The sequence below is a fragment of the Vombatus ursinus genome, unplaced genomic scaffold, assembly GCF_900497805.2.
Source record: "Vombatus ursinus unplaced genomic scaffold, bare-nosed wombat genome assembly UNPS02014810.1, whole genome shotgun sequence".
In the NCBI taxonomy this organism is placed as follows: domain Eukaryota; kingdom Metazoa; phylum Chordata; class Mammalia; order Diprotodontia; family Vombatidae; genus Vombatus; species Vombatus ursinus.
This window is the reverse complement of record NW_020954588.1, coordinates 3,474,881-3,485,431: the sequence shown is the minus strand read 5'-3', so window position 1 is coordinate 3,485,431 and position 10,551 is coordinate 3,474,881. Positions and strand designations below refer to the sequence as shown.

Below are 10,551 nucleotides of genomic sequence, written 5' to 3'. Positions count from 1 at the left end.
TTGCTTTAGTTGACAGTTTATTAAATACACTACATTGGTACCTTTTCCGTAATCTTTTAAATCACTCACACACGGACTTGCTTAAAAATGTATTTCATAGAAAAACATCTGCAAAATTAAGACTAAAATAAGAAAAATACATATCGCACACACCCCTGGATAATCTGCTGAAATGTTAGCAAGAATTCCTTTAATTTATTCTGTACATGTGCTTAATGAAGATACTTATGAAATATGTTGACTTAGTTCTTTTGAATCTGGCACCAGGCTACAACATTCAAAGTGTTCATGTCAGCTAAAGGGAAGCTGACGCAGAAGTGCCTAATCACAAACGATTTTATTGAACAGTCTTCAAACACAGGACAAAAACAGACACCACTCTTTTTACAGATACTTTTGCAAATCTATTTTGTAAGCCCTCTCTACCACCCAGAGAATTAGTGCAGTCTGTTCTCATGTAGGCAAGAGAAGCAAATCCTTTCAAAAACAAATTTAGGCCTATTTACAAAACATGCAAAGGGAGGTTATTTTAAGTAGGTGTTACTGCAAATATGATTAAAAAGAAATACAACCAAGCAATAGGATATCCCTTCAGTTCTGTTCTAGGTCCTTTGTTCTTTCCCAAAGAAATACATTTTCAGTGCATGGATTATCAAACGGCATACAATGCAGAGGCAGAAACAGAGAAGTTTGCAAATGCTTTATATTTCCAAGCTGTTACGACAAGTACGTTAGAAAGCGGAGGTTACCTCTAGCGGCGAAACCAAAGCCAGCTATTAAGCAGCCAGAAAGCTACAGTAATGGAATACATGACCATCTCTCTTTTCGCACGTTCTTTGTTTTCTTCTTCCAGAAGTTGGAGACGTCGATTAAGTTTGATTATCTAATTAAGAAAAAATCCGCAAAGTATATTAGTGCCCGATACATTTAAATTGCTTTACACAGTGGTATAATGAAGATGCCTTAAAAAATTTGTCACAAAAGCTAAGTAGACTTATTCTATGAATATTTACTAAAGCGACATTTCCTAAATAAAACCAAACCAAACCAAACCTATTTAAAAAAAAAAAAAACCCAAAAGTCACTCCATTACTACCTGCCAAACCCTCTTGGACTAGATGCTTTGAAAGGTCCCTTCTAACTCTAAAATTCCATCATTCTTTGAACCTTTTCCTTCTACCCTGGTTGCCTAATGTCTTATTTTTTGCTCCTTATTGGGTAGCTTAGGGAATGGTTACAACCTGAAGCCCTAAAATGAATTCACATTGATATAAGGGTACCATATGCTAAGGAGACAGCAGAGTACAGCAGAAAGTGTTGGATTTGGAGCCAGAGAAACTCAACTCGAATCCAAGCTCTGCCTCCCTTGTCTCCCCATCTCTTGCAATCCCTTGGGCAAGTCCTTTAGCTTCTCTGGGCATCAGTTTCCTCATCGGTAAAATGAGGTTACAATAAGTGACTCCGAGGTTCCCTCTACCCCTAAATCTAGGATTCTATTTACTATAAAGCTAAACTGCTATCATCCCACCCACATCTCTCCAACAAATGAAGACTAAGACTTTGTCAAATTCCTCATGGAAACAAGGCTGTGCTTTCTATAGCATTTCAAGAAAGGTCTCATGGCAATGGCATTTGACCTGAGTTTCAAAAGCAACAAGATTTCTAAAAGACGGAGAGAAGGAAGCAGTGATTTTCAGACACGGGGTCAGTGGAAGGGCACAGAGACTGGAGAGGGAGGGCTGTGTGTGAAGAAAAAGATCCAGTCTGGCTGGAGTGCAGAGTGTAACGTAGAATAAGGTTGGAGAAGGGGTTCAGAGTCAAATTGTGAAGGGTTCTAAATGCCAAACGGAGAAGCCTGTCAATGTCTGTACCTTAAGCGCCTCTGAGTGTTGCTTGGGGCACAGAGGTTAAATGACTTGCCCAGGGTCACACAGTAAGTCTTCCTGATTCCAAGACCAACCCAAGACTACACTAAGCTGCCTAACATAACTTCTTCTTTGTTGTTGTTCAGTGCAGCACGTCATTACCAGCCACAGGGTTTTCCTGGCAAAGATACTGGCGTGGCTTGCCACTTCCTTCTGCAGGGTGTCCCCATTTTACAAACGAGGAACTGAAGCAAATAGGGGTTAAATAACTTTCCCAGGGTCACACAGCTAGCAAGTGTCTGAGGTCACATTTGAACTCAGGTCTTCCTGGCTCCAGGCCCAGCGCTCTATCCACTGAAACATCTAGTTGCCTTAACTTGTTCTTAATGAATTCAAATTTAGAACTGGAATAGACCTTAGAAGCCAGTTACTCCAATCTTCTCATTCTGCAGATCAGGAAACAAGATATCCAAAGAGGTCAGAATGACCTGCCGAGGGTTGCTAGGTAGTAAGGGTCTGAGCCAGGATTTGAACTTGAGCTCACTGATTTCAAATCTTAGACTCTTTCACTACATCACTTTGTTCAGAAAAACTTTCATTAATTTGCCCAATTTCCTCCTAACATGTCTACTGAGTATAGAGGTAGATAGGATGATATATCCAATTTCAAAGATGCTGGGATTCAAAGAAATTCTAACACATCTATAGTCTCAAATCAGAGCATAAGCTCTTATCAAACTTACTAGCCAGGGCATCTTAACCAGTGTTTTTCAAATACCTGACGTCTTAGGGAAGCAGCATCTACAACAGTCACATCATCTGGTGTTCCTTCTACTGTTGCATCCAAGGTTGAAAGACCGTATCTGGCAGAGAAGAAACAGAAAGAGTTTAGGAATATAAAAGAAAATATTATTAACAACATGCCAAACACATGCAATGGATTTTATAATGTTCAGAAAAGATCTTCACAATTTGTAGCAGTTATGGACCACACAATCTGAACTGATACCAATATTGTGAAATGACAAAGGAGTTTAGGTTGACAGCTATGTAGATGACATGGATGAGACATGAGAAGAGGAACCTGGAAATACAAAGAAGCATTGACCCAGATTAAGAGTTAAGGTACTTCTGAGACTGAGGGGAGACAAATGGAATTTAGTCTGATGCCAAAAAGAGCCCCAGGCTGAAAAAGGTTTGCAAAACCTGGTTTAAATTCCAGAGAGATGGATGTTTGCAAGCTCTCACTTCCATCCACAGCTATTAGCTACAGGCTGGCATGGAAACACATAATATACACCCTATTCTGTCTGTTTCCAGGGGAAAAACAATTTGCATCTTAAAAAGTATAAACTCTTTGGTTTATAAAAGTCTCTGACTTTTGACAGTCTGGCTGAAAAACAAACATCCTCTTCATTCATGTGTTAGTCATACTAATATAACGCAGAACTCTTACAGTGGGACCTGAGGGTTGGTTCCTTTTGATTTCTCCAATCAACCCCCACTACCTGCTACTCCTACCCAGCACAGTGACTGTTCTCTCCCTTTCCAGTTTCTAGCCCCTTCTTCTGTATTCTGACAGAAGGAGCAGTTTCCCTTCACAGACTAATCTTTATTTTGAGGTCCCAAAGAGGTGTGCAAAAATACATACTTGTAACACTTTAGTATGTAAGGTATGTGCACATGAGCAGCTTCATGGTGTTCCCAAAATCTCAGTGCAGTCTGAAGCTATGAAAGCCTAAAAGCCATAAGCAAAAGCTTCAAACTGCACCAAGGCTTCTGGGGCCCACGTAAGAGGGCAATGCAGACAAACCCTGGCATGCCATGTCTTACTAACTTGGAGACAAATGCAGGAGTTTCTTTTCCCAAAGATACACAAAGATGATATTTTTAAACGAACGATACAACCTGAGGAAACAATGTTATAAATGGTAGCAATAGGAGCCACATACAGCTTGCCATTCCAAAACAAAAAACAGAAATGAGTCGCGCCAGTCTTACTTTTAAAGTATGTTCTTGTTACAAAGCAAAGCAAAACAAAACAAACAAACAAAAAAACCAACAAATCAAAACCCCCCCAAAAAATAACAACAAAAAGAAACCAACTGTATCCAGATAAGAATTTTTTTTTTTTTTGGACAGAGGAGCAACAGCAAAATAAAAACTTGTGGTACTAATTTACATGGAATTTTGTTGGCATTTTTTCCTGTACAATACACTTGAATTATTTGGAAAAATTAGACTACTTTGCTCTGGTTAACTGAATTTCCCAGATAAATGGGTTAATTTTTTTTGTTTCAAATCTTATTGATGAAAAATCTTCTTTTTAAAAAGTCCTTTCTTGACTCATTGTATAGGATACTGGGAATACAATTTAATTTTTATCACACATTTTATCTTAACATTAGTGATCAAGATATAGTACAACAAAGGCCATGTTTCTAATGGAAAGAAAAAGCTGGTCTTGAAGCTAGAAAGGCCTGGGTTCCACTTCTGCCTCTGACATACTGGCTTGTGTCACCATGGACAAGTCAATAAACCTCTGAGTTTTCTAGGCAAATCTCTGAGACCAGAAGTAGGAAAGAAGTTGCCAAGCTGCACTGGTAGAGGGAGTTTCCTCACCTGGGAATTCTCTACATTAATTAAATAACAAGTTTAGTCCTGGACCTAGAACCACAGGCCCCAGTTTCCCCAGGATTCCAGTTTCCTCAATTACTTAGTGAAGGAGCTAAACTAACTAGATGCATGAGACAGATGCCAGGCCATGAGGAGGAAGCAGAGAATTGTCCTCGGGGGCAGGGCGTGAGTTTAAACACAGACCCTGACACTCACTATTTGATCAGGGGCAAGTCACAGAATGGCAAACAAAGAAAAAAAAAGATGGGAAAAGTAAAGAGCTAAAAATCCATATGGCTACAGACTTCTCCCATATCCCAGTACCATTAATAATATCATTCTCCTGGTATCACATATAGTAGGATTTGGAGAAAACAAAATATGGACAAACTAATGTACAAAAATTCCTGAAAAGTCCCTAGATAATACCGATAGGGCATACATGCTCACACTACACAGTTGAAAAAATTAAATCTGCAGAACAGAGCTAGCCAATTACAAATGAAAGAGAGGCACTCATTTTCTAAGCCATGCAGTTTGGTAAAGTATGGGGGCAGCTAGATGGTATCGCGGATAAAGCACTGCGCCTGAAGTCAGGAAGGCTCATCTTTGTGAGCTCAAATCTGGCCTTTGTCACTTCTTAGCTGTGTGTCCCTGGGCAAGTCACTTAACCCTGTTTGCCTCAGTTTCCTTATCTGTAAAATGAGCTGGAGAAGGAAATGGCTAACCACCCTAGTATCTGTGCTAAGAAAATCCCAAATGGGGTCATGATGAGTTGGATATGATTGAAAAATGACTGAACAAGGTTTACGGGTCAAAGAAATCTAAGCAAGCAAAAAGAAATCTGACATATCTCAATAAAACTTGCAATGGTCAAGCATGTTTCTTAATATAGTGTGTACTCTAGGGTTCTCAACCTTTTTTTTTGTTACGGAAGTATGGGGAAGCTGATGAATATTTTTCTTTAAATGCACAGAGTTAGATGCATAGGGCATAGGATTACGATGGACACCTATCATATTAAAATAGTTATCAAAATATTAATAAATTTACAGCCTGCAGGTTAAAAATTTCCTGGTTTTCAAAAGACCTTACCTTTTTAACTGAGGTCTGCATGACTTGAAATTGAAAATTATAAGAAAGCAAAGTCAAAACACTGTTGGATAACACAGTTTGAAAAGACTTACAGGGAAAGGTAAAGTGGACCACAGAACAAAAATGAAGAAATTGTCATGAATTTAATTACCTTAGTAAAAAGAAAAATTCAAGTAATAGCCGGTGTCCAATAATGTCCCATTTTTCAATACTTCTTCAACCAGTTCCCCACTGAAAAGGGGGATGTCTTGCTCCCTCCAGCAGAATGTAAGGCAGGGGATATTTTACTTTGGTGTCCCTGACACTTCCCCACATTTATTTTTGGTCTGCACTGTGATTTATCAGTATAGGGAAGGCAAGTTGGGCAGGCAGAGACAGGATGGGATCTGCATTACTGCTGGTAATATTTATATCCATGAGATCACAGAGTCCCTGATTCATTTGAATGTTTGATTCAAACACACAGATCCGTAGAGGGCCAATGACAACAGGTAAAGCTATGTTAAATCCCACCAATGGAAGGCAAAAAAAGGTTTGAATTATATATGGAACAGCTGAATTAAGAAATTAAAATCAAAGTCATTTTTTAAAGCTTAATTAGGTTATCAACTTTTATTTCTGCAAATTAAAAATGATTCCTTAGAGACCTAACACACTTAAGAACTACATCTGTGCTAATATGAAACATCGTTAATGTGCAACAATGGAAGAACCTTAAGAAACAAGTAGATGCACATAAATCAGGACTTGAGAGAAGCAATGTAGTACAGCACAAAGACTGGTCATCAAAGGACCGTATGTCTTTAAGCAACCTCCTTCTCTTCCCTTGCTCTCAGGGTTCCTCACCTACAAAATGAGGAACGTGGCTGAGAGCAGTGGTTCTTAATCTTTTTTGTATCATGTATCCCTCTGGCAGTCTGGTGGAGCCTGTAGGACCCTTTGTCAGAATAATATTTTTAAATGCAAAAATTAAACATGGAGACATTACTAAATAACCTAAATGAGATACACCGAGAACACAAGAAACACAGAGATACAGTTATCAAAATTTTATATATACATATAAAATTCTTGGAAGCCAGGTTAAGAACCTTGGTCTAAATGACATTCAAGGTCTCTTCAAGGCTTTTAGTTATGTAATTCTATGAGTCTATGATTGCCTTTTTACTGTGCCTTTTTTTTTTTTTTAAAGTATGAGTGGGTCCCACAAGTTGTCTTTCTCAGGCAGCAGAAAAAACTTAGGCGAGCTCACTGAAAGCAAAAGCAACCAAAGTTTTAACTGTCGAGATAAAGAAATTACTTGACACACATGTGCAAGAACATGAGTCGTAAAAGCATTTCTCTTAGGGGTGACTGAATCATAAAAGTGAAAACTAAAGAAACCCAAGATACATTAGAAAATTAAACAGTTAATGTATTTGAAATTCCATAGACCTATACAGACCAAACTTTATTACTATTTATTTACCCTTGATTGGCAAAAACGCTCGATGAGGACACCCAGTTTACCTGATGTCATGATGAGGGTTAGAAGTGGCAGCCGCGGACCCCCCACGTAACACTGGCCTAAAGCAGGGTTTTGCAGGAAGTTGACACGAGACAGATCAGGAAACAGAGAGGAAGTAATGAAAAACACAAAAGTGGGAAAAAAAAACAGGACAAAGAGAAATGTCAAATATATTCAATTATATTGTATAATATTTCAATACAATATAATGTTATCTAAAATAATTTCAAACAAGTTTGTATTTCAAATGCCTTTCTGTTAAATTTTTTCAACAAACAGAACTAAATTGATAAAAACCTAGATTATATATATATATATATATACGCTGCTGTGACAAAAGTGTTCACAATATAATTCTGTCATTTAAACTTTAATGAAACTCAAGGGCAAGTTTCTTGAAAAGTCCTCTGGAATTTCTCTTTTTTTAATGGGAAACTTCAAAAATATGTCTCAGGATCAATTAGTTGCACCTGCATGATCATGGTTGCTCATATGATACAAATCAGTCCTACTCTGTTAAATTATAATTATAGTTTTCAACAAACTAATGTTTCCCATGGCTCCCCCACCTACCCCCCATATCATTTATCTGTCTTGGACTTGTTGTATCACTTCATTTTTTTTGGATTACATTTAAAAAAACCAAAATAACCCACTGAGCACGAAGACTTTCAGTTTTTCTTTCTTTCTTTCTTTCTTTTTTTTTTTTTGTGGTGAGGCAACTGGGGTTAAGTGACTTCCAGAGTCACACAGCTAGCGAGTGCCACCTAGCTTGCTCCCACTTTCAGTTTTAAGAGCAGAGATGTATCCCTCAGTTCTGGAGCAAAAACGGTCACTCAGGGGGATGCTGGGCTTTAGAAGCTGAGCAGGAGCAGGTGAGGCAGCATGCAAAACTCCATAACTGAAGTTTACTCTCCAGAGACAACCAGGACTGACATACAGGGCTGCTGGCAATGAAGGCTAAGGTGCAGTGGAAAACTGTGTGGGGAACTGAGCTCACGGACTAAGCACACTAGACTTGGCTCTAAGCTGGGATAATCAGAGTTCACCACTCAGACAAAAATCAATGCCTTTCCCACCAAATTAAAAGCGCTAGAAGGCCATGAAGCAACTCTCCCCAAAGTAGTCAGCAAAGCTTACTGAAACAGAAAGGAAAAAGAAAGGGAAGAGTGGAAGAGAAGAGAAATGTTTGTATTCTTTTTGGCTGGTATCATTTAATTCCAGGCACTGTCAGGTGCTGTCTGATTCCACGTTTTGTATCCATAATAAATGTCTTAATATCCTTTGGAGTTGTCTCCTCTAAAAGTGAGCAGGGTTCACAAGACTTCTGGTCACCACATAATTCAGTCTCATCAAATGTGACCTGAAAACCCAACAATTTTAATGTCTGTTTTTTCTAAAGGCAGCACAAGGGTATCTATCCTAGGCTAAAGATTCAGGGTTTTGAGCGGAAATGCTGAAGTACTTCTGGGGAGGCTCATGAAACTTGTATTTTGTTAGTTAAGTTAAGGGAGAAATAAAATTGTATCTCAAAAATTTGTGACCTATTTTAAACCTGCATCACTCTATCAAAATTATTACTAAAACACCATCCAGAATATGCTAGTATTACGACTGTTAAATAAAAGTTAGCAGAAGTCACTGTTGTTCCTGAAGTTACGACAACAGATGAGGATTTGGGATTTGAAAAGCATGCTTCTTTTCTAACATTATCTGCCACATGAACGGTATGAAAGAGTCACTTCGGCCACAAAGATTTCCATTCTACAATGCACAGCCAAGAAGCCAAAAGTTACCTTTCACATCGCATTTCATTTTGTCTTCTCAAACTGGTAATTATAATATAAAGGCAAATTAGGCATCTGGCAGAGTTACATATATACACACACCATTTTCTCTTATGTAGCACTGAAATTCTAGTTTCCTAAATAGGTAGCTTTTAATGTTGAATATTTTTTCCTAAAACTTACTGTAACTAGAATGATTAACTCTATGCTGTGGCAACTGGCAAAATGGATGGTAGTACAAGTTCATATTGTTAAAAATATGCTGTCTAGTAAAGAAGAACTATCAGGTAAAAACATCTGTGGTCAGTCAGCCCTATTGCAAAGATTATTTGGGTCAAGATGTTTCTTTCAATATTTTGAATGGCAGAGGAGAAATAACTGTATAATCCAAATTAAGGGAAGAGTGTCAATTACAACTCTGCATTTCTTTCCATATGTCAGTACCTGTGTGTTGTGTGTGTGTATTTTAAAAAATTACTGGGGGAAAAAACAAAACCTATAGATACATTTTGAGGCCTGCTAACCATTACAATGCCTTTTTACTATGGTTTAAACAATATTCTTACATTAAGATTATCTTATATTAATATAATATTCTTACATAAAGAAAATAATTTTCTCTTTAAAGTATCAATAATTTTTACATTGGATGGACTCTGAAAAAAGCTGTTTTGCTAGTCTCATGACAAAATTACTTCAACACTAATTTGTCTTCCAAAGACAGATGAGCTTCTGTTAGTTTACTTCGAACTGCATACACAAGTAACTAGATTTGTGAATGCAGCATGAACAAAACCGTGGTCATCAATGGGTATTTTCTTGGAATCACTGACTTAAATGAGAAAAAGGTAAGGACCAAACACAGTGTTTATGAGATGCTTCTTGTCTGATGAAGGACTAAGCCAAAATGGCCCTTATGTCCTAGGGACACGAGTTCTTGCTGCGCACACCACTCTTCTGAGAACAGAATGAGTCTTGTGAAAATTCTTCACCAGTTCCACACAGACACCTGTGGAAAAGAGTATTTCTCACAAGTGGCTCGATAGGCTAACTCATTTGGGGTCCTAAGGGTACTGACTCTAATTACTCTTATGGTAACCCTTAATGACACCTTTGATATGTCATGTCAGTTAGTGAAGTAGAATAAATAACTATGGAGATTTTCTATCATATATGTATGCATGTACATAGGATGGATGTGTATGTATATATATGCATATGTGTATACATTAAATAATTTAAAATTATAAGCTGATGACCCACCATCAGGTGACACTAATTAAACATATGAAATGAAGATTATGATGCATTCCTCTATTAGTTAATCTGGAAGTCATATAATTTAAATCTAATTCTAACTTGGTGGCCCTTAACACATGTACCTTATTTCTGAATGCTAAAATTCCAAGATTCATAGGTCAAGATTTCTAAAACAAAATGAGCTTGAGTGTCAGGAGAACATCAAAATGGAAAACAATTCAACCTACCTAAAATAATTCAAAATTTGCTTTAATTTGTGTGTGACAATGTTCATTTTTAGAATAATGTTATTTTATTGATTACCAAATACATAATAGGAGTAACATTAAAGGGACACTGTCAAAAGCTATAAATACCTTATTCACTAAATTGATATGAACAAATGTTTCTAGAATTTGTTTTTTTTTAAACGATCTGAATT

General features: G+C 37.5%; 1 protein-coding gene across 12 annotated transcripts in view; it reads right to left on the bottom strand.

The window, feature by feature from the left end:
• Nucleotides 1-10,551, bottom strand: part of MFF (mitochondrial fission factor) — a 41,731-nt gene continuing 31,180 nt past the window's right edge. For 10 of the 12 annotated variants that reach the window (XM_027875916.1, XM_027875911.1, XM_027875909.1 and 7 more), the window contains 3 exons: nt 7,086-7,142; nt 2,644-2,728; nt 1-883 (listed from right to left, as the gene is read on the bottom strand). In XM_027875916.1, coding sequence (XP_027731717.1) covers nt 752-883; nt 2,644-2,728; nt 7,086-7,142 — 274 coding nt within the window. In that variant the 3' untranslated portion in view covers nt 1-751. The remainder of the gene's footprint in view (nt 884-2,643; nt 2,729-7,085; nt 7,143-10,551) is intronic. The other 2 variants (XM_027875919.1, XM_027875920.1) reach the window with 1 other exon arrangement.